General features: G+C 36.8%; 1 protein-coding gene across 1 annotated transcript in view; it reads right to left on the minus strand.

The window, feature by feature from the left end:
* Positions 1-988: 988 nt before the first annotated feature.
* Positions 989-24,739, minus strand: part of LOC149077630 (receptor-type guanylate cyclase Gyc76C-like) — a 245,037-nt gene continuing 221,286 nt past the window's right edge. The window contains exons 19-22 of the mRNA XM_089245179.1: positions 18,421-18,664; positions 16,688-16,786; positions 5,446-5,537; positions 989-1,975 (exon numbers count right to left, since the gene is read on the minus strand). Of these exons, the coding sequence (XP_089101305.1) occupies positions 1,103-1,975; positions 5,446-5,537; positions 16,688-16,786; positions 18,421-18,664 (1,308 nt within the window). The 3' untranslated portion in view covers positions 989-1,102. The remainder of the gene's footprint in view (positions 1,976-5,445; positions 5,538-16,687; positions 16,787-18,420; positions 18,665-24,739) is intronic.

Here is a 24,739-nt window from a genome sequence, read left to right on the forward strand (position 1 = left end):
CAGCATTCTCACCTGACTTGAATCCGATAGAGCATGTGTGGGACATGCTTGGCCGACGAGTTGCAGCCCGTCAACCATCTCCTACATGTGTACCGGAACTTCTGAGAGCATTGCTTGCTGAGTGGAGTGATCTTCTCCAAGATCAGATCGTTAATTTGATACTCAGCATGCCCAGGCGTTGTACGGACTGTATTTCATCGCATGAGGGACATACAATGTATTAAACATCATACCAACCATGTAATAGTAATTTTTTGTAAAGGAGATATTTTTCACAATTGCTCCAGGGAGGAAAAATCGTAGTTTTTATGAATGGTATCATACATACACCATCGTTTTTGTTCTTGGTTATCGTTTCATCGTTTTTGGGCTTTATGAATAAGTAACGTTTGTTTTATTTCTGAACTTTTATTTGCCGGAGCTGTCATTATCCTCAATTTATGGACATGAGTGTAACTCATTGGCTCTGCAGTACTCTTTAGTATCCTTCATGAAAGCTTCGATATCTGTATGAGACAGGAAGCGGGTTCTGTCCGGTCCTACAATGATCAACGCCTGTGCTATCTGTCAAAATTCAAACTTTTCACCTATGTCTCTGGCTGGTACGAAAGCGAATGCAGTTAATTTTCTAATATTTAATGCAAATTCACTGTCTGTGTAATATTTTCCTTGCAATTCACTTGTCTGCCCGCGACGCCATAAACACTGCGAAAAATGGAAAAAGCAGCCTCTTTCGATTGTGGAAACGCTTTCTTCATAGGAGATAGGGGCGCGCGTTCCTATTTTATAAATTATGGTTGTTAATCATATTATTTTTTCATTTATTTATCTTTATTACGATTATTTTTTGAATAACTAGGCACACGTGATACTACTGAACTGGCCGCGCTGAGTAAAAGCTGTGCTGAATTGCCGTAGATTCATCAAATTGAACAAACACCTATGTTTCTTATGATGATTCAGCTATGATTATGATGCATCAGCATATAACGCCACAAATATATATTTATTTTATTAAACACGTGAATGAACAGTTCATGCGACATCAATTTTTTTAACGGATATATCACAGCCATCAAAAATAATAATTACACGAATGAATTTACACGATGCTTTCTTCGTCCCCGTTCGTGGATATAATCATTGTAGGTGCCGGGTGATTGTTCAGTTTTCTCGGATCACCTTCAGTCTGTAATTTGGTGTTGTTGAACAGTCCCGCTAGCCAGTCTTTCAGAGTGGCTTTAGGTACTTTCGGGATGTCGATCTCGTCGCACGACCGCCACCTCTTGGATTGAGTCGAAAGGTCGATTCTTAGCTTCCTCTCCATGTTATCGCCGAAGAACCTACAAGACGAATCGTCGCTCTCCAACGGAGACGTTCGTAACGGCCTTTCATTGATCCTTGCGTCGCCACCGCTACGGTGCCTCCTGTTCGAGGACGTCGTCACTTCACCGTTCAGTCCTCGGCTGATGAGCGCAGTGACACAGTCATCGTCGGCATCGTCGCACAGGACGTCATCGTCAATGATGGAAGAGTCCTCTTGCTCCTGTACACCCATGTCTTGATTCATCAAGGGTGTGAAACCGTATTCTTCGTGCATCAGTTTGTTCTGTGTGGATGGCAAATCCCTATGCCTCGGCGGATGGCGATTGGTTTGGTTTATTTGAGCACTGAACCTCCTCGCAGGCCTCGGACTGTCTTGGGCGACTCGTAAGAAAACGGGTATGCCCGGAATGGACCCGTTAGGCTGAGGTGGCGTTTGCTCACCTCCCACGAGTTTTGACACAGTGGGATCGGCACGCACGGCCAGGGAACCCCTACGAGTTGTCGAATCGAGTTTGGGGCTTCTCCTTCGCTTGTCCCCTTCGCGCAGAGCAAACAGTGGTTGCGGGACCAACATCTCTTTCGGTAAGAGTTTAAGTTGTTCGGACTTGATCTTGCCCATGAGCCAATATGTCTGCATTTCACCTTTACCCTATAGATAAGAAAAACACCACTACATGAGTTATTTACTATTACTAACGTATTAAATTGGTCGTACTCAAATTTCTTAGATTCTTTCCAATTTCCATAGGTATTGATCATCCAAGGACCATATTTGAACATGTATCCTATAGATGCCTTAAGTTTCTAAACCTGACTTGTAAGTGACGTATGGAAATGCTCTCTTCCACTTTGGTTTTTTATTTGCTTCAGCACTAGCTAATGGAATGAAAGTGGTCTGTAAGCTGTAAAAACTCCATCAGTTCTCTATTAATTAATTTATTTTTGCAGACTTGCTTATCTTAATATTTTACCTGAAAAAGAGCAGTAGAGAAGCACAAGAACAACAAAAAGCTTTCTATTTTTCTTCAACCGTGAGGTGAAATGAATCTTTCGGTGTTTTTTTCTCAAATTTATCCAAAATTGAATAGATGTAAATGAATTTTCTTGTAGATTCATTATTTTTCCAAAGCCAAATCAAAAAAAAACTACAAAAAAGGGGAATTTCCAATCCTATTTGTGACTAATGGAATTTTCGTTTAAAAGCAATTAGTGATTGTTCAAAAAAAATTACTCTAATGATCAAGTGGTAAAAGTTGCATTTAAGGATTCTTTCCGATCTACCAAGAAAAGAAAAAGCACCACTTCTGCAAAAAAGCGAACGTTTGTTAAAATAATATTTTTTTCCCCCCGGGAAAAATGCCAACGTGACAAAACTCATAAAAAGTTACAGAAAAATGTTTTTCCTCAAATAGAAAAAAAACAAGCAAATATGCAGTCGAACTTCGGTTAACGTGCTCAATTCGTTTCTCCAACGTGCACGTTATTCGAATCAAACTTCCACATAGGAAATAATAGAAACTCGCATAATTCGTTTCACAATGATTCATTCACATAAAAATGACTAACGAAAACGACTTCATTCAATGACACAATACAATAATAATATAATAAGCAATACAATAATAATATAATAAGCAATACAATAACATATGTATAATATACTAACGATGTAAATTATTAACGTACAATATGTAATGTTTATCAATTTACTTACGTGTGCATATAAATGCATAAAATCTCCGAAATTTCAGAAATAAGTGCATATTTTCAGTATTTTTTCTACAATAATCGCATTGTAATAATGTTTTCAAGTTCGTTGTTATCTTTCTTATTTTTTTCAAATTTAATGAAATATCTTCAATTTTTTTCAAGGAAATATTTCATCATTCAGTGTTGTTCATTTTTGGGCGTTTTTAAATGCATATTTTTGCACTCCTAAATGCATGCCTTCTTCATTTTTTTTCACATACTTGTTAGTTCTACTGCATATTTTTGTTTTTTGGTGCTTTTAATTTGCCTATTTTTCGTTTTTCACTTTTGTGCATATTTTTATACTTTAGGTCATATTTCTGCATTTCCAAATGAACTTTTTTTTTCATTTTTCGCGCATATTTTTCCTCTTTAGGGAAACTGAAGCAATTTTTAAATGCATATATTTTCATTTTACGCATATTTTTCCAAGATTCTTATATATATTCTTTAGTGTGTGTATTCAAAACTATTTAAGACATATTTTTTTATTTCGTGCATATTTAACAACCCACGGTTCTCTTACGAGTTGAATGGTGTCACTATCCCGGATGCAACTAGAGTCACCGATTTGGGAATTCTCATTGACGAGCGACTTAAGTTTTCTGAACATTGTTCAGCGGTGGTCAAAAAAGCGAATAGAATGCTTGGTCTCATTTTCAAAAAGGTCTCTTCGCGTTCTCCTAAAGTCATTCTTCCGCTTTTTCGAGGCTTAGTTCGTCCTGGACTGGAGTATGCTGTAAGGTTTTGGAGACCATACTTACAGAGGGACATAGACTTGGTTGAAGGGGTGCAGAGAAGAGCTACGCGTGTCCTTATTGGCACACAGGGCTTGAGTTATGAAGAAAGACTTCATTTTTTGAATATGTTTACATTGGATGAACGCAGGTGTCGAGGAGATATGATCGAAGTGTTCAAAATTTTCAATGGGATGGATAGGATGGACCATGAACTTTTAGTACACCGCCAATCGACTGCTTTTACAAGGGGACACCAGTATCGATTGGTGAGGGACAATGCAAGGTTATGGTGTCGCAGGGAATTTTTCTCCAATAGGGTTGTTAATAAATGGAATAGCTTACCCCCGGGGTTAGTAAATTGTAACACAATTGACACGTTTAAAAAGAAATACGATAAACATGTTGGGGTAAATCGAGAAGCTATCCATTTTTAGAATAAGACAACCATAAGTATTCTTTATGGGCATTGTATAATATTTTATCATGTGTATATATTGTTTGTAATTTGTGTTAATTGCATTTTTAATTGGGTTGCTGTATTTTTGAAACATATGACAACCATATTTTTATGGGCATCTTTTTATCAGCCACCTCGTTGGGCATTTTGCCTGTTGTGGCGTTGTATTTGTATTTGTATTTGTATTTGTATTTGAACATCGACATTTTTGAATGCATATATTATAGTATACTTAAATGTCTTAATTTCTCAATTTTTATGAATTATTTTATATTCGGCACTTTTATTTGATATTTCATGATATGTGTCTGCATTTTGTAAGTGCAGATTTATATTTTAACTGCATATTTCAGCATTTAACTGCATATTTCAGCATTTTAACTGCATATTTCAGCATTTTAACTGCATATTTCAGCATTTTAACTGCATATTTCAGCATTTTCAGTGCATATACCGCTTTTTTTAAGTGCATATTTTGCTACTTTTATAGCGCATGTAATCCGGGCTCTGCTGATGACACACTTGCTTTTAAAAATAAATCTAAACCTTCTTAGATTATAAACCTAATCCTTTTTAGAATTTCTTGGAAATGGGGAATTTGCATTTCTCTTGGACAAACTCGTAGCTCGCACACTGCTGCAGCTTCATTTGAGTGGTTCTTTTCTAGAATTTTGCACAGATTCCCGCTTCTTACACAACATATCTCTAATGTTATTTGAAGTGAGGCACTTCCCCCCTCTTCAGAAAAAGATGTTCTCCATAAGATTCTATTGCATGCAATGGAGGTCCATCAGTTTGTCTACAATCAACTGCTGTCCAGCTGAATTTGTAAAAAAAAAAACTTCAAGCGCGCATACGCGTAGTTAAAATGCGACATCTAGTTGCGTATTTTAAACAGTCACGATCGTACATGGGTGCTCATTTATTTTTTTTTTCGTGTGAGGCACGCTGACCGGAGACTGTACGGGAAAATACTACCCACAGTTCCTCAGTACGTGTAGGAACGGAAGCGAAAAAACCCATCAGCTCCATTGTGATAACGTGGCAATAAATAAAGCGCAAAATTTTTGCTCGTAACGCGAATCATCGCTCCTAAATCGAATCTTTTTTTTTTTCAAAATGTTTGCTCGTTAACCGAAGTTACACTGTTTTGTAAGATCATAAAGAACTTGCCTTGATCTTGACGTAGCCCCTCGTCTGAACTTCGTAACCACCGAGTTGTTCCAAGACTTGACAGCATTCCTCGCTGATGTGTATCTTCAAAGCTGCAATGACAATTTTTTAGTGTTCGATTATTAACAAATCAAAAGTACAGAAATTTTTTATTAAGACATCTATAGGATTAAATTATTTTATACATGATATATATTTTTAATAATTATATTGTTACGAAAATATATTGAACATTGAAATAAAAGTAACCGTATCTTTAGACAGGGATGGAATCCTTAATTCGTTTTGTTGAATTTTACTAGCGAGTCATTGATCCTAGAGGTATAAATAATTCCAGTTAGGAAAATTATCCAAATAACGCGTTGAAATCAGATACATCATTCTTGTTGCAAAGGATTGTATAGTTATTATTATTTTTTTTTTTATACGGACACCCAATACTCAAAAACTTAATTAGAAAGTTAGTCTCTCTTGAGACTGATAAAATTACGTTTCTAAGTGCAATATCCGCTGAGATATTTGAATTCAAATGGGCGGGGAGAAAGTTGGGGAAAAACAGCATAAATGAAGGGAAAAATTGTTGGTTAGTTGTGTCTTTTTCCCGACTATTACTCAGTTTTTGAATTTAAATTCAACACCAGAAATGGCAGACGCAGAAAGTGCTAAATCGCAAATTTTACAGGAGAGCGAAAAACATGTTTTACGCGTCTTAGACCAACGTGTTAAGTGACATCTACTGACGCGTTTTTCACCTACTTATAGTGAGTTGGACGGACACTCGTATCATCTCTCAGGTCGACAACCTTAGTATTACTGACGAGGGCAATTTTTTTGTTTGGTACTTACTTCGTTTACCATTTCCGGTCTTCAATTTATAATTACGCACAACTTTCAAATTTCCGAAACGAAATACAGTAATATCTCTCAAACACGGACGCCAACGGGACAAAAATTCGTCCGTAAAAGAGGGGTGACCGTTAATCAGGGGTTTGGAATTCACACTTTTTTCTTATACAATGGAAAATTATTATTTGCCTGCAAAGGAGGGGTGACTGTTAACAGGGGTTTTACTGCGGCTTTCACCGCAAAGGCTGGGGCATTGCAGTCGGAAGAGAAGAATCGAAAAACAACATTGTTCGACAAAAGTCCTCGTCTGTGTATCCGCAATACCCTTCCCTGGTGAATCACTTGCTTTCGTACATTCCACAAGTATTTATTAGAAAATCAGTTTAAAACTTCATCAGAATCGAAGGACTCGGTATATTTGAATGCAGTTTGGAACAAAAAGCTACTCTCACAAGAAGGAATTTTTTTTGGTACCGAAATATCAAAAAATTATTACAAATTTTTGTCGGTAGAGGACACTTCACGAAAGCAATTCATTTGAAGTATGCAGATCAGAGTCCCATAAAACGCAGAGTGTACGATTAAAAGCTCATTTATTAATTTTCTTGTTACTGGCGCTTTCATAAGGTTTGTTGACATTCATAAGGTTTGTTGACATAGGTGGATAAACCACTATTGGTGAATATATGCCTCAGCTACGAATCGTTGACTGAAGCTTTACGAACGTTTCGGACACAGATTGGATAAAAATGTCCTGACCCAATCACACTCCTTTCGTGCAGCATTCTCTATCGACAAAAATTGGAAGTATTATTTCTTGTCAAAAAACGAAAAAAAAAAATTATTCGTTAGAATAACTTTTTTGTAAACCGCATTCAAGCACACCGATTTTTTTTTCTGCGACTTTTACGAATTTTCAAGCTATTTATGAATTTACTGGACACCCTGTACGTTTGAATGTTGTACTAGAAATTCCATAAAAAAAATTTTTTTTAAGAATTTTCATGTCGGACGGTGTAATAATCCAAATTGAACGAGAACAAAGTAGTTAAAGCGAATTGGTTTATTCGAAACGGATACATTAGACGAGATTGAAATTATTCCCGATTTTATTCAGTGGCTCGCAAGAAACCTCTGTGAACAAACTGAAACCTCAGAATGGTAGCACTTAAATTGCATCTCTCCATACCGAAGTGACGAATTCCTCAGGCTTAGAAAGATAAAAATTTTCTTATAAATAACAGGCCGAATTTTCCACAGGTCTGCAGATAGAAACTAGAAAATTCTATTGCAAATATGTATAGAGCCCCCATTAGAGGAACCCCTCAATGAGAGAATTGTCAAATTAAATCCATTTGAGTGGAGAACTAGACTCAAAAAACTAATTGCAGATATATATCTATCTATATATATAAAATTGATTTTCTGTGTGTCTGTGTGTGTGTATGTATGTTCTCGATACAAATCTACAATTTTGGATCGATCGTCGCCAAATTTTGCATATATACCAAATGGGACCCGACTTGAACGATAGGCTACTTTAAAATTTAGTCAGAGCAGGACAAATGCCCCAAACGGGCAAAAAACTGTCGGGCAACAATGGTTTTTGGGCCTCAACAATCACTTTCGGAACGTTTACTTTGGTTACCGTGGTTTCCTATCAGTACGTTTCAGACATGTATATGCCTTTACAATGGTTTGTCACTTCTTTAATGTTGCAAATGTATGTATAATAGTTTGTGCCTTTATAATGGGTTGCCATTTTTTTCAATCCTCCCAGTAATGAGAGTTTTTTGAACAGACGCCATTATCAGCATCACTTTGAGGGTAAGGCAAAGGATGATTCCCCATAGAAATCAGTGTTAAAATTGCCGATTTTACTGTAGAAATGAGGAAATTTAGTGTGGTTTCGGCCACATCAATAATTTTAAAAATTGTATTGAATTCTCGATTTTTGAAATGTATTGAGTTCGCTCAGGCATACGAAGCGCAGGAGATTAAATATGAGGTAATTATCCGGACATTTTTTCTTTTGAGTTGGACATTCATGCAATAACATTGATTTCAACTTTTTATTTGTATCTTCTCAAGCATGAAAATTAATGTCTCCGTATTGTCTTTTGATATTTATTTGCATAAATTCATATGGTTTAGGATGTTTTAAAATTACGGGCCCGTAAAAAGTTCATCGAAAAAAATTCCACAGCTTTAATTAAGCATTTTTGGAAGCAGAAACAGGCAGAAATAGATAACTTGAAGTTCGGGGGCGGGGGGGGGGGGGAATCGAAATACCTAGCGCCCCTTAAAAAAGGAAAAAAAAATATTATTTTCTATTTTTCTTCAAATCTAGATTTGTTTATTTCATGAAGTCCCATATTGGTTAACTTAGACAGGGTTTGAATGTCCCTCGAAGAAAGAGGGAGATATCACGTGACCCAAAAAGCCTCATTGAAGAAAACCCGGGCAGCACCGGGTATTATAGCTAGTAGTATATAATCCCTATTTAACCATTCTGCAGAATGCATAAATGTTCATTCAAGTATTACGTCAGCATCGATGAGGGAGGGAGTTTCCGATTTGCTGACTTTTGATGACAAGAAAGGGGGTTTTAGATGACGCTTACGTCATCAACCACCCCTTATGAAGATATGAAATATTCTTAATGACATGTTATTCGGTGCGCCAAAAACGAAAAAAAAACCTTTCGATAGTTATTGGGCACCTGAATTAACATTCTCCCTTGATAAGTCCCTTACAGAGCCACTTTAGTGATCTCTAAATGTTTCGTGGATCCTTCAAGTGCTCTGGAAATGTGTCCCGGACCACTAAATACTCTGGAATTGTGCCACGGGTAATTTAAGCGATTTTTAAATGTGCGGCTTAGTTCATTTTTACAAAATTAGGTTCCAGGGGGCAAGCCACATGAGGTAACCTTCAGGGCCACATTTGGTCTGCGGGTCAAAGATTCACCATATATGGCTTAAAGGATGGGTCGCAGTGAATTTCTTAACGAGAAATTTTGAGTTCTTAGTCTTTGAATAGCATTGGAATTAACAGAAATTGATTACAATAACATAAAAGTATTTTCTTTCGAAATTTTAATATATTTTTTAAATTTTTTGATTTAAAAACACTTCGTCCGGGGGACGTGCACGAGTCCCCTATGCCCCCCTCCCACGTACGTTTTTGATCCCACCAATATGCGTTAGGAGGTAAGGGGCAGTGCTGACGAAATTTTTCTGACAGTGGGGGAGGGAGGGGCCAGAGTTTTGCTGACAAGGGGGGAGGGGTTAAAAAATGGCAAAACATTTGCTGACGTAATGCTTGATATAATGTAAGGCCTTAATATGTAATCGCATTTATTTGCGAATTTTCCCTGATGCAATTCCAATTTTTGAAGACAGCACACACCAACGTATGGCTTTCCCCCCCGTTTTTTTGGGTGATGAACATCTGATACGATATGACGGAATAATCCTTGTTTATCAATTTCTAGCATAAAACTCACTGTGAAGAGGAATAAATTATGATCTCAAAAATAGAGAGAGAGAGAGAGAGATGGATGGAAACTACAGAAAATTAGAAATGTGGCGAGAACCATAAAAGAAGGGGGTATCTTCAAAGTTCGTGAAAAGCACGTAACCCGCAACGCTATCAAAATGTCCTTTACTTCTGCGTGGCCCCCAGCGGGAGCAAGCTTTCACAACGAAAACAAAATTAACTAATCCTCACAAAAGTCATGGCTTAATGCACGTTTGCGCAAGTAGATGGTGCAGCTAGATAAGAAGGCTAGGCAATGCGAAAACGGCATCATTTATGTGGCACCTTGGAAAACCAAGGATTTGGTTCGAGATTCGAGGTATTTGAAGACTGTGTATGGTAAGGGTGCTCAGCATTACGAGGAGTGCGAGCAACTTCATTGGTATGGAGACGAGAGCCACTTGAGTGATCTGTAAATGCGCCGCAGATCGCTCAACTGACCTAAAAATCGACCGCCGTGGATAGCTTAAGTGATCGGACAGTGTGCCGCGTATCAGTGATTTGGAAATGCGTCGCAGATCGCTCAGATGATTTGGAAATGGGCCGCAGGCCACTTGTGTGATCTGGAACTGTGTCGTGGGTTACTCAAGTGATGTGGTTTTTCTCCGCGGGTGGCCTAAGTGATCTGAAGCTGCGCCGCAAGTCACTTCTGTGATCTGGAGATATGCCACGCGTCACCAAAGTGATGCGAAACTGCGTCGGCCACTTGAGTGGTCTTGAAATATGCTGTCGGTGCCTGAAGTGACCTTCAATATGCCACTTCGTTTGTTTTTACAAAATTTACGTTTGAGGTCGTAGGACACATTAGGTGACTACGAGGGCCGCATTTGGCTAGCGGGCTATGGGTTGGACATGTATGGTCTATGGGAACGAAAATTAATGCAGGTACTATATCACCAGTGGTAATTGTCGCAAGCATCTGAAACTACATATTTCAAAATTTCATAGTGGATTTAAGAAGAAAATACAAAATTATAAAATATTGAATAGGAACATGAAAAGTATTTTTATATTTCGAGGGAGGGGGTTGGTCGGCTGAAGTTGGTTTTCTGTGGTTCCCAACTTCAAGGCGTGAATGCGAACCGATCTCCCCCTTTAAAAAGTCTCGCCACAGAGAGCAACAGACCTACGTACAATACAAATGTAATTCAATCACGACACATCACTCACTTCACTTCTGAAATATAGATGGCGGCACTGAAAAATCAAAGACAACACTACATACACACTCAGACTCTTAGACACACACACACACTTACACTTCCGGCACAATGATTGCGATGCAATTCAAGAAGTAAGTAGTATTAAATACTTGGGTTTAAATGTAGACAGCAATTTAAAATGGAAATCTCATGTTCATGAACTACTTAAAAAACATCCTTTTGTTTTATATAATTTTTATTATATAAGTAAGAAAGTTTCCGCTAATTTCTTAAAAGACCTTCACTATGCTTGGTTTTATTCATTTATAAATTATGGTACACTTATATGGAGTGGTGATTACAAAACTAATTTATTGCCTTTATTTTCAATGCAAAAGAGAGTTTTCAAAATATTGAGTCGAGGTCAGTATTATTCTACTAGAATTTTTAGATATCATTATCTACTTCCTTTACACTATATAATGCTCTTTTCCGTATTATTCTTTTCTTAGACCGTAATAAAGGCTTATGCAGTTTAAAAGATAATGTATCCGAGTGAGGAGACCTCATATGATTTACCGAATTCCTACTTTTAGGAAAGAAATTTTTCGTAAACATTTTTATTATTTAGCTCCGAAATTATATAATTCACTACCGCTTGAAATACAAAATATACCCACACACGCGGCATTTAAAAAATCATTATTCAAATTATTTTTTCAATGGAAGATGTAGACTCTTATTTTGACCTTTAGGATAGGCAAAATAAAATTTATTTACTTCTGTTTCGCCACTTTAATTATGTATATTTCTTCAATTAAGAAAATTGTTATTGTTTGTGTTTGTCTATGTATGTGCGAGTTTCATTTTTTTTCATATAATATTTATGTAATGTTTTGTTTTGTTTTACATTTCGCGCTGTGCATGAAGAACTTTGTGTTTTTTGTGTTGTATATGTTTTTTCGTTCTTGATTTTTTATCTTTACGCATTTTTTTATTTGACAGTGATAATTTTGTCTCTTTTGTGTTGTATATATGTCTCTTTTTTAATGTTTCTTTTTATGTCGCATGCTTGATATATTTTATTCATTAATTATCATGTAAATTTTCAATCATCCGTACAGGCATCACAGCCTCTGGACGATAAATATGTTTTTTTTTTAAATTTATCTAAATCTCTGTATGTTGGAAATGAATAAATTTGATTTGATTTGATTTGAACTCCCTAGGTAGTCAATTAATTGTCCATAATGGTGATAGACCTGAGTTGTGCCCCGTTGAAAGAAAGAAAGAAAAGAAGTAGTCTCGAGAATACCTGCAGAAATTCACTGTTTAAATGAAAAAAGATGGGGGAAATGCATCGAACAAACTGCTAAGAGATGTTTCGAAGGATCTTCGAGAAAAGCTTTTGTTTTCACTCGAGCGAAGAAAAGGCTACTTTTTATTGAGGGAAGACCTTTCGAAGACTTTCCATTGATTTCTACAGTAAAGCTATCAACGAGAATACGAGAGATACAAATTTACTTTGAAAGACATTTGAAAACCTAAATATCGCATCCAATCTGGAATATGATAGTCAATGGAAAGAGATACGTTGGAAAGATAATCTTGCACTTTGAAAGCTACGAACATTCGAGAGAGATATTTTCGTCGAAGTTCGTAAAAACACCTACACGAATTCGCTCAAACATATTTGAATATGAATTTCTAAATGTTGTTGATAAATTGAAAAAATTTCAACTAGTATTCAAAATTTCGGAAAATTTCGAGAGAGAGATGTTTCATATTTCTTTTATGTCGAACTCTATGCAATTCTGTCTATCAGCAGAAAAACCAGTATGCTGTCAGTAGGGTTTGAACCTGGAACCGAGTTCTTCACAATGCCCACATGATCGCATACCAGCCACCTACTGAAAAATCGGTAGGTCAGTGGAACGTTAATATTTGACGAAATAGCTCAAAAGAACACCTGCATGTGTACATTTCAATACAGTCGGTCCAGCACACAATATATAATTATGCGTGGGAGGGAGGGGGGGAAGTTTCAATTGCCATTTTAAAACGTTGGTATAGTTTGTATATTGAAAACTGATGAAGGATCAATATTAATAAAGCTTCTCAAATAAATCAGACATCAAAATTCAAATGAAAGTTATATTTATTTACAATGATCACGATAGTTTTTCATTAGGAAATTTAGAGCTTTCTATTGGCTCAGCAGAGAACAAAAAATAAAATAATTTAATGTACGCATTGAGAAGAGATTTTGAATACATGCAGGGCAGTACCTACTCAAAATGTATTTATCGTGACCTACTTACAAATTTTTCATTCATTCTAAATGTTTCATTCAATAAAAACATTATGTGTATAGTGGTTAATATGCATTAACAGTTGACGTATAAAGCGTGATATTCCATTAAGCGGGGAAAAGTCGTTGAGGTTTATTAGATATTAAGCGGCGAACTTTGGCATTTTCTATATGGGAGAAGTTTTGGTATCGGAGGATTTTATCCGTTATCCGTTTGGGGGGGAGGGAAAGTGAATGTAAATTTGTGTATGTAGCAAAGGTCTGTGTGTGAGGTACTGATAAACAAAAATAGTGCAAATAGTTTGCGGGCTAGAAATTAAAAAAAAAACCCATCATGTTTACAGAGTTGGCCGTAAAGTCCGATAATCTTGCGCTTTGAAAGCAATCGGTCAAATCTGCAATTTTACTCTTCTGAAATGGATTTAGTTTCCTTCATAAACAATTTCCTGCCGTAACAACAAAATTTGTTCCAATTTTCCACTTGTTAAAAGTCGAAAAAACTTCGAAGTAAAGAGAAACAAGAAATGAATTTCCCTCAAAAATTAAAAAAAAGACAAATATATTTCTCTTCTTTTATTGACGTTTTCCGATTTTAAAATTCCATCCGGAACTAGGATCGTGTTAAAGAATTCTTATGCGTATTTCAAGGTCAGCATTGATTTCTCTTCAGGCGAATATCTAAGAATTCCAGTCGGAGAAATAAATGAAAATTTACAAAGTTCAAGGGATCAGTTCTGAAATGTTCGAAGCAATCTTTCAGGAATTTGTTAGAATCCCGATAGAATCGATTTTGGAAGTTTGACATGCATATTGTGCTGCACATCCAGACGTTTAAAACAAATTCTAAGAAAAGTTCCAGAAAAAAATAAATTGACAGAAGGGAAAAGGAACACAGAAAGAGAGACATTCTATAAAAAGTATATTTCTAAACCCCCGAGGGACCGACCGTAAGAAACATGAAATGGGTCTTTCCTTACAAAGCAAAGAATGAAAGAATCCCAGGATTCCTCATTTTATAAAACTCTTGTCGAATTCAGAGAAAAAACACAGGGAAATAGTTTTCAATACTGCATTCCCAACAACAAAAATAACAACGTGAAATCGAAAAAATATCAGGGATACGACCAGACGTTAGGAAAACATTCTCCAGTGTAAGGATATTTCCGATTCTTGATGGAATCCATCGCAATATGAAATATATCTGAATTTTTTTCTCTGAAATATTTCTTTGGTGCGAGATCATCGGAGTTTGTAGAGAAAATGAATGAAATAAATCACGTATTTCCGAGTTTTGAAAGTTCTGAAATTTCTTTTCAGATTTCAAATTATCGTCCCGTAATAAATCTCTAACACAATGCTCTTGTCATCGACAACTTGGTAGATAAATTATTGAGGAATAATTTCAGTTGAATCGCATTACATATTTTATACAGAGTAAGTGCTGATGCGGCATTTTTCTCATAATCCGTCCATCGTAGAGTTATAGTTTCAATTTAGATTATGCTCAAAAGGAGTTCAAAAATTACCCTTTACTGTATCAGTTTTGAGAGTGAAGATACAGTGTGGGACAAACTAAAAAATTATATATATAAATTCTTATACTGTCCCCGTTTTGAATCACGTTTTAACACTAGAACCGCGGACTGGGTCAAATTAACCCACACTGTGAAAAACGGTGTTTCATAGTGAAAACAGGAATTTATTTTCGATTCCTGGGATTTTCCCCCTACTCTTATTCAATGTTGTTCAGTTGCATATTCATAATGGAAAATTATATTTGTTTATGAATATAAAATGAGCTTCGAAATTAGCTAAAAAATTATGTAATTTAGTAAAAATAAGATTGAGTATACATTATTCACTCTATTCAGTCCAAAAGCATTTTTCAGTTATCCCATAATATGACAAAGATGTAAAATAAGCTCGTCAAATTAAGTATGAAAAAGTCTATAAGATGATACTGTCGAATAAGTATTGATTTCTTACTGATAAGTGGAATTTATAATGAGCAGTTGAGCAAATTTTTTTTTATTATTCTTGCACCTTAATCGCATGTTGAAGTTGTACAGCCCATGCAAAAATTAACAGTTTTGTTTCCACATATTTTTATGTTACCTGTCATCAGACTCGTTTTTTTTATTACACATATTATTTTGATCGATAACGCACAGTTACATGATCAAGAGCGTACGAACGTTTCCTTTTGCGCAAGGGCAACGCGTATGATAAACGCAGTTCTTCAATAAGATTTTAGAGGAACTGCTTTCGAAAAATAGTTCTGGCCTTCTGTACTGCTCTATACAAAATATGGGAATTTTTTATAGTGAGATCCAGGATGTTGTAGAAACGTCTGTGATGCCATCTTCACCGAACATTTTCTGGGCATTTGATTGTTACACTTTTGAATTGTAGTGTGAAATAGTTTCTGTGTGTGTGGAAGCTTTTTGGGCTAACTACTTCCAATATCGACTGCCAGATGAAGCGTGCTGAATAATGAAAAGCTTATATCGTTCTTTCCTTGATAAATTGCCATTGTGGCATCATTGTTCCATACAACTGTTGTTTCACTATATTCATTGCGTCAGGTAATATTGCTCTTCGATTTCGTCTCACCGTCTCTGCTAAGCTCGTATTTTTTGGCTTTTAGCATTTAAGCTAGCTTCAGTGTAGTGAAAAAAAGTGTCGGTTGAGCCATTTCTGCCCTTGTTCTCAAATGGCTTGATCAGTTGCATCTCTATGTGCTCTGAAAGAGAGATTCGTTGGATGCTGATACTTCCCGAGATTTGGAAATCCATTCAAAATGTATTTGGTGCAGGCCAGAATTTTATTCTTTTTCTGTGACATCGTTTGCCTACAGAAATTTCAACTACACGTTTTTTCTAGAGTTAAACTTTTACTCTCCCAAAATCTTTATTGAGTCCCGTCAGAATTCCAGGTATTCAATTTTACAAAGGAAGAAAAAAATGTAGCTCTACTTGTGCCATTATCCCATTGAAAAAAAATAATCTGCTATGACAATGAATTGGCCTTGACCTTGAAAGACCTTCATCCTTCACTATTTTCATTTACAAAGGGTAACCACTTCCAAGAAAATTCTACATTCCTTTTTTCCTATAGAATAGTACGTTGGGTCAAAATGACCCAAACCGCGGTTCTAGGTATAAGTGCTCATAGCTCCGAAACAAGAAATGTGAAGATAATAAAATTTTCGTGAATTAATATTCATATTATATCATGAAAAGTCACGAAATTCGTTTAACATCTGCTTATAAGTTTTGGAGATAAATGAAAATGAAGTTTGATTTGGGTCAAATTGACTCACTCCGCGGTTCTACTGAAAAACTACCATGTATTACGCTAGACTGCACCCTAGTTGCTAAGTAAAAACCATTTTGTTACTCACGTTCACCATTAGATTCCATCCTTGAAGCTGTATTGACGGTATCTCCGAATAAGCAATACCTTGGCATCGTCAGTCCAACAACTCCAGCTACGACTGGACCTGAAATGATGAAACAAAAAGCTGAATTCATTTCCTCGGAACAAGGCCGCCCTTACCGGACGCGTGAGTCTTGTGCAAGAATGATAGGGGGAAAAGTTGTCTTGATCCTTTAAGCGGCTATGACGAGATATCTCGCCTCCATTAAAGCCTCTTATTTTAGTATTGACAAGCCTAGGTAGTTTATAAAAATTATTTCTCAATGGAAACATTTTCCTTATACCCCCTTATTTTGCGCCTGCTAAAAATAAGAAGAAAGCCTGCTTAATTTAAAAAAGATGTGACATTTTGAAGGAAGGTTTAGTGATTTCTAATTGGCACTTAAAGGGTTAATAATTTTTGAGCCGTTTAGAACCGATTTTATATATTCTGTGGGAAAGAGAAATTGTCATTCAAAAAAATCATACATTATTGCTAAATACTCAGGAATACTGAAAAATATTTGTGCAAAAAAAGTTTATACAATTAAATATAAATTAACAAAAAAATGAAAAATTTCCAACTGAAAAAAATTTTAAATTGATGACAGAAATAATTTCCAAAAACCAACTAAAATTAGAATCTAATAAAAGAAATTTCCTGAAAACTAATGAAAATTCAGAATAAGTTAATAAGAAATAAGTGCAGAATTGATAAAAGTTCAGAATTCTACAAATGATGACAATTCGAAATTCAGTAAAGAAAGAATTTCAGAATTGGTAGAAATTCAGAATTTGTGAAAGAAAAATATCCAGAATTATTTCTTTCCAAACAAAAATGTAGATTTCCAGAGTTCATAAAAATCTAGAATTAATGAAACAAATTATCCCAGAATAATTGTAAATTTAATATCTCTCTATGATAGAAATTATCATTACCATAAGTGTGGGACTCTCAAAACGCTGGCCACGATGTGGCTGCACTTGTCGTTTACCCCTAAGGGCGGCTCTGTCTCGGAATATTGATAGTATGAACGACTCACGCGATGATCGAAAATAAAAATTGTATAAATTATTCATGCTACAAATTATAGTATGAACGTTTCAAATGGGATGCTTGTGCTGCCCTCGGGAAGCTGGTAAAAAGTCTGAATAGCTGAAATATATCATATGAGTTTTGATCCGAGTCCTATCAGAGAACGAAGGCTCCATCACATCGATTTTTACAGTTTCGGCTTGACAAACTTTTGAGTAGTAGTTTGGGAATTCTGCGGAACTTCTTAACTTCGCGAGTTTACCGCTTCAGGCAATGTTAATCTTTGACGTCGATTGTAGGCACAGGCAGACGAGTGTAGCGCACACATTTCATATTGTGTATGAATGCATCACAATTTCGAGTGTAGAGAAAAGTCTCACGTTGAGTGTAATTTCGAAAGTTTTGAAATTTTCAACGATTTTTGATGAGACACATTCATCTCAAACTTTCTGTGAATATTAGAGTTTCCATTCGCCAGTTGTTTGTTTATCAGAGAATTAAACTTCTCCCCTCATGGTCTTAAAAGTTATCATTTCTTTGTTATGCGTTCCAAAAAAATTCAGGACGTCAGAGATTTAACACCTCAGGATGATTGTAGGTGATCATTTTATGCTATGAGAAGAGATACATTTTGCTAATTCCTAAATGCATTTTTTATTGATCGAGAAGATCCAAGTACTCACCGGTATGAATACCAATCCTAAGCCTTAGTGCGTTGTTAGGTTTGTGACGGATTGTGAAGTTCTTCACCGCTTCCAGTAACTCTAATGACATGGACGCGATCTCACCGGCGTGCTTCTGTCCGTTTCTGATTGGGAGCCCGCTTACGACCATGTAAGCGTCACCGATCGTCTCCACCTTGTATACGTCGTAGTTGCCGATTATAGAGTCGAAAACTGTATACAAGTCGTTCAGAAATGTAACAACCTGCACATCAAGAAAATTATAACCATTATCACTATTGTTAAAATAAAATTTATTAATGTGGTATTATTTTTTGAATGTTTCATCATTGGCATTATCTACAGATTCGATATTTATGTTACCCCTAACGCCCGAAACAGGTCGCCTAGTTGACTTAGCTATGTTCGAATTTTGATCTTTCGCCTGATATTGGCCGGGTCCTATATATCGATCTCTATATATCTCTAAAAATCGATTCCTATGATTCGGGGGTCATCGGCACGTTGGTGCACTTTTTTGTGATAATTATGTCCATTTATATTTATATCATTAGCTATGGAAACCCTAACGATCAAAGGAATCGGAACATCGATATCTTAGGGATCGTATACCGGACGAAAAACCGAAATTCGGACATAGGGTGGATCAACTGGGCCCGAGTTTCGGGCTTTGGCAGTAACATATGTATCACTTTTAACGGCGAATATTCATAATACACACACGTCGTTAGTAAATTTTATTAGTACTGAAACATCATTTTTACCGGAGATATGCATTATAATACCCATGCGTCGTTGATAAATTTGATAATTGCTTGAAATTTACCGCCTTTATCTGTGATTATGCATAGTATTCTAGTGTAATTGATGAATTTGATAAATGTGAGAAAAATTCCGAATGAGTCAAGTATCTGTGATGACTATAGTCGGACCCTAATACAAGGATAATACATTTTACGATCATACCCGATGTGATAATACAATACGCGTATGAACTATCCTGCATAATATAGTGCGGTTTATCACGTCTACCCACGACGCACAATTTATCATTGTGTATAATAACCGGTAAAAATGAGAAATTTATCAAAGTTACCGAAATTCTCTGCGATTATACATAATAAAAAGGTATAATAACCGGATTTATCACATTTACCGTAACGTATATATTCACCCCTATTCTGTAGATACGATTACATTATGTTGAGAAATATATGTTGCAAATAATCATAAACAGAATATTCTAAAATGTTTTGATTATTGGCAGTTCCTATTCAAGTGCAAGAGCGAGATACCTAGGCCCAGAGTAGATGAAATAAATGTACTCCAGCTCACTCTCTGTTCTTCCCCTCATGGAGAAGCTTTATTTGTGGTAGAGGTATATGCATAATGAACTCCGCTCATCTTTTCTCTCCTACAATTTCCCGAATGTTAACCAAGATGCGGCTTCAGAGATATATATCACTGGTACTCTAACTATACATCGTCGCCAAGAGCGAATACGTATTTCTTTGACTGTTCTCGAACCATCTGTAACACACACACACCATAAAATGCACGATATTTAGGGCATAATATATTCTCAAACACTAATGAGAGAACGGGATTTTGTTTCATTCCGCTCTAGATTCTAATAGAGAAATGCTTATTTGATTTTATGGCTTAACTGCAATATAATATCTCTCACCGGCATACATCCGACTGCAATCATATGACACTAAGAAACAGCAAATGATGGCAAATATATATACAGTAATTATACTGAGATCGTTACATACAGGTAAGTACCGAGGCAGATTATGGCCGGGAGACGTTCACTTCCCCCGTGGCAAGATCTCATTCAGATATATCTCCCGCGTCCTGAAAATGTCTGAGAGGGTAGAGAGGACTCAGAAGCAGACTCGAGTCATAATTCCCTCTAAAATCTATGATGTGTTTCAAACATTTCAGCTTATGCGTGCATTACGGCTTATACGTGCGTGCTCCAAGAATTAATGAGAAGTCAATTCGGAAGTCAATTCTGGAGTTCGTGGTATTAGAGTTTGCACTCGGCGTTCACGTTCTGCAGTCGATCTCAACATCCGGGACATGTGAACGCACTTCCATCATTTCGCTGAATCAATGCTTTGATTGTGAAGAAACAAAGGTGAAGCTCTTAAAAGAGTGGTTATTCGTAGATTATCAAGTGGTTCGTTTTACTTTAGAAACATACTTTAATTATGTGTGCAGTCACTTAAAATCTTAAAATTTGCTTCAGAAGTCGTACACTTAAAACCAAAAAAAAAGAAAAAAAGAAAGAAATTAACTGTTACAGTCCCCGTTTGCGAAAACTTCCGATAACTGAAATGCAGATTCCGCTTTTTGAAATGGCATTTGCAAAAAAAAACAAAAAAAAACAAAAACATATATGTAAAGGCAATATTTATCGAGACCTTAAACCATAATATCAAAATGCGTTGGCAAGTAATTTGATCAACCACTCGACTGCCAGGCGGCAGTCGAGTGGTTAGGGAACTAGCTTCTCACTGTGCAGGTCTGGGTTCGAATCCCGGTTCGGGCATGGATGTTTACTAACACTAACAAATTCCCTGGACGGATCATGCTGATCCCTTGGGAATACGTGAGTATCACGTTATTAAAAAAAAAAAAAAAGTTGCTTTTTTTAGAGCCTGTACACACAAATAAAGAGAGAATGGACTCAGCCATTTTATTTTTCTATTAACAATAACTAACAATCACATTTTCTGGCAACTATTTTAGCAATTTCATTTCTCAATTTGTGACTCACATCCTCAATCATTGGTGATAAATGCTGAAAACTTTGAACTCAAATATCCCCGTTAAAATATGCAATTGCATTTTAAATGCGTACCTCTCAGAGCCACGTTTACCATACCTGCGGAAAAACTTGCAAGTTTTACCACAGGGCAAATTAAAATGTGTGTTAATAAATGCCAGGAGCTTGGGTAATAAGAAAGATTTTTTAGAAACTATGATAGTTGTGGAGGGCTTGGATCTTACAGCCATTACAGAATCTTGGGCAAACGATGGGGATGAATCTTTCTTACATATCTCAGGATACGATACTTTTTTGGGAAATAGATCTGATAGGAAAGGGGGTGGAGTGTTGATATACGTGAAATCCTGTTTGAAGACTAGAGAGTGTAACGTGAAGAGAAGTGATATTGAAGCCATATGGGTTGAACTTGAGAGCAAAAGACGTCATAAACTTATTGTTGGGGTTTGTTACAATCCACCGAATAGGGATCAAAGCTACATTGCCAAAATGCATGATGAAATTTCCTACATGTGTAAGCGAAAGAGGGTTCTCATACTAGGGGATTTCAATTACCCAGGTATTGAGTGGGAGGACCTTTCATCTGGAAATCAGTATGAAGGAGACTTTCTTAAGTTGGTGCTCGAAAATTTTTTGTATCAGCATGTATCAGAAGCCACTAGGGGTACTGCTATTTTGGATTTAGTTCTCACTAGTTCTGAGGATCTAGTTGAACATGTTTCGGTGGGGGAAGAGTTTTCTTCCAGTGATCATCGTATCGTCAGATTTCACTGTAACTTTTCCTCGGGTAAGGTTGATAACAAAAGACTGGTTCCTTGTTTTCGGAGAACTAACTTTGATGTTTTGAGAAGAAGGTTAGCGGAAGTTTTCCTGACCGGTTGGGATCAGTAGGGGTGGTAACTCAATGGGAAGAATTTAGTACGAAGCTGTCCTCTGTTTTGCACGACGTCATACCCTTTGTTCGAAAAAAGCGTGTTTGTACATCACACCCTCTATGGTTCACGGATAGCGTGCGGAACCTTTATTTTGAAAAGAAAAGAGCATTCAGAGAGTATAAAAGTGGACGAGGTGACCTAACATTGTTTACTGATAAAAGAAGACTGTTGAAGAAAGCGATAAGGGATAGTAAAAAGGAAGTTGAATCTAGGTTGGCAGATAACATTGGCTTTGACCCAAAATCATTTTTTCGATACGTCAATAATGGATGTAAGAGGACAGTTGGCCCCCTCTCGATAGGAGGCTCTAGGGTAGAGAGCAATGTAGGCATGTGTAGTGCTTTCAATGACTTTTTCGCTTCGGTTTTTAATGGAGATAATGATATTCGATATACGGGTGTTGCATGGGGTAAAAAAACCCTCAACGGTATTCAAGTAGAAGACGTGGAGGTCCTAAATCTTCTAAGAAATGTATGTGCAAGCAAATCACCAAGACCAGATGATATCTATCCCAGGGTTCTCAGGGAAGGTGCTAATGAATTGGTGGGGCCAGTCGCACAGATATACAGGAGTAGTGTTGCTGAGGGTATCGTCCCGAGAGATTGGAAACTGGCTAATAGGAAGGGTAGTAGAGAAGTGGTGTCAAATTATTGTCCAGTGAGTTTGACGAGCTCCCTCTCGAAAATTTTGGAAATTATCATCAACAGGCAGTTTGTGAAGTGGATAGACGAGAATAATGTATTGTCGGATAATCAGCATGGGTTCAGGAAGGGAAAGTCATGTGTAACTAACCTCCTTTGCTTCTATGATTACGTGACTAAGGCTTTGGGTAAGAGCAAAAATGTCGACGTTGTTTACCTTGATTTCCAGAAGGCATTCGATAGCGTCCAACATGGCAAACTCTTAAAGCGTTTACACGAGATTGGAATTGGAGGCAACTTGCTGAATTGGATAGAATCGTGGTGAAGAGATAGGTCGCAACGAGTTATGGTGAACGGGGAATTCTCTGGTTGGACAGACGTCACAAGTGGAGTTCCTCAGGGAAGTGTCCTTGGCCCCATACCTTTTTCACTTTTTATCGACAAACTCGATCAGGGTATCGATGGGATTACTAGCAAATTCGCAGATGATGTGAAGCTAATGGGGGTAATCGGGAATGAAAGCGATAGGCAGTTGCTCCAGACCAACTTAAACAGTGTTGCAGCATGGGCAAATGAATGGAGCATGACGTTTAGCGTAGATAAGTACATGGTCGCTCATTTTGGTTCGAACAACCCACGGTTCTCTTACGAGTTGAATGGTGTCACTATCCCGGATGCAACTAGGGTCACCGATTTGGGAATTCTCATTGACGAGTGACTTAGGTTTCCTGAACATTGTTTAGCGGTGGTCAAAAAATCGAATAGAATGCTTGGTTTCATTTTCAAAAAGGTCTCTTCGCGTTCTTTTAAAGTCATTCTTCCGCTTTTTCGAGGCTTAGTTCGTCCTGGACTGGAGTATGCTGTAAGGTTTTGGAGACCATACCTACAGAGGGACATAGACTTGGTTGAAGGGGTGCAGAGAAGAGCTACGCGTGTCCTTATTGGCACACAGGGCTTGAGTTATGAAGAGAGACTTCATTTTTTGAATATGTTTACATTGGATGAACGCAGGTGTCGAGGAGATATGATCGAAGTGTTTAAAATTTTCAATGGGATGGATAGGATGGTCCATGAACTTTTAGTACACCGCCAATCGACTGCTTTTACAAGGGGACACCAGTATCGATTGGTGAGGGACAATGCAAGGTTATGGTGTCGCAGGGAATTTTTCTCTAATAGGGTTGTTAATAAATGGAATAGCTTACCCCCGGAGGTAGTAAATTGTAACACAATTGACACGTTCAAAAAGAAATACGATAAACATGTTGGGGTAAATCGAGAAACTATCCACAATTAGAATAAGACAACGATAAGTATTCTTTATGGGCATTGTATAATATTTTATCATGTGTATATATTGTTTACAATTTTTTGTTAAATTCATTTTTGATTGGGTTGCTATATTTTCGAAATATATGACATCCATATTTTTATGGGCATCTTTTTCTCAGCCACCTCGTTGGTCCACTCTGCCACGAAGCTGGGCTGGAAGAGATCTCGGCAACGGGATAAGTCCAGTGGCAAAGTTCTGGCGTTCATTAATTCATTCAGCCACCTCGTTGAGCATTTTGCCTGTTGTGGCATTGTATTTGTATTCGTATTATAGGGACAGGATTTTTATGACCTAAAAACTGATAGAATTTTTCTCCATAAAAAATGCATTTATGCCTAAAAAAACTTAAAATATGTTGTTAAAATCTAAAAACATGCTTTTATGAAATAGGCTGACCATATTTCCTTGAGAAAAATAAGAATCACGCAGGAGATCGCTAATCATTGTCAAAAACTATGTCAAAGGTGCACAAATAAAATTTCCAATAGTCGCTAAAGTCGCAGAAAAATCACCAGTCTATGCTAAAAACTATGTCAAATGTCAGTAAAATTGCCAGTTATTACCAAAATTGTCAATTGCAGGAAATGAAGATAGGGCAGAGGGAGAGCTTGGG

This window comes from Pholcus phalangioides, unplaced genomic scaffold (genome assembly GCF_987345545.1).
Source record: "Pholcus phalangioides strain wild (caught in Gottingen) unplaced genomic scaffold, Ppha-v1.0 ptg000015l_1, whole genome shotgun sequence".
Taxonomy (NCBI): domain Eukaryota; kingdom Metazoa; phylum Arthropoda; class Arachnida; order Araneae; family Pholcidae; genus Pholcus; species Pholcus phalangioides.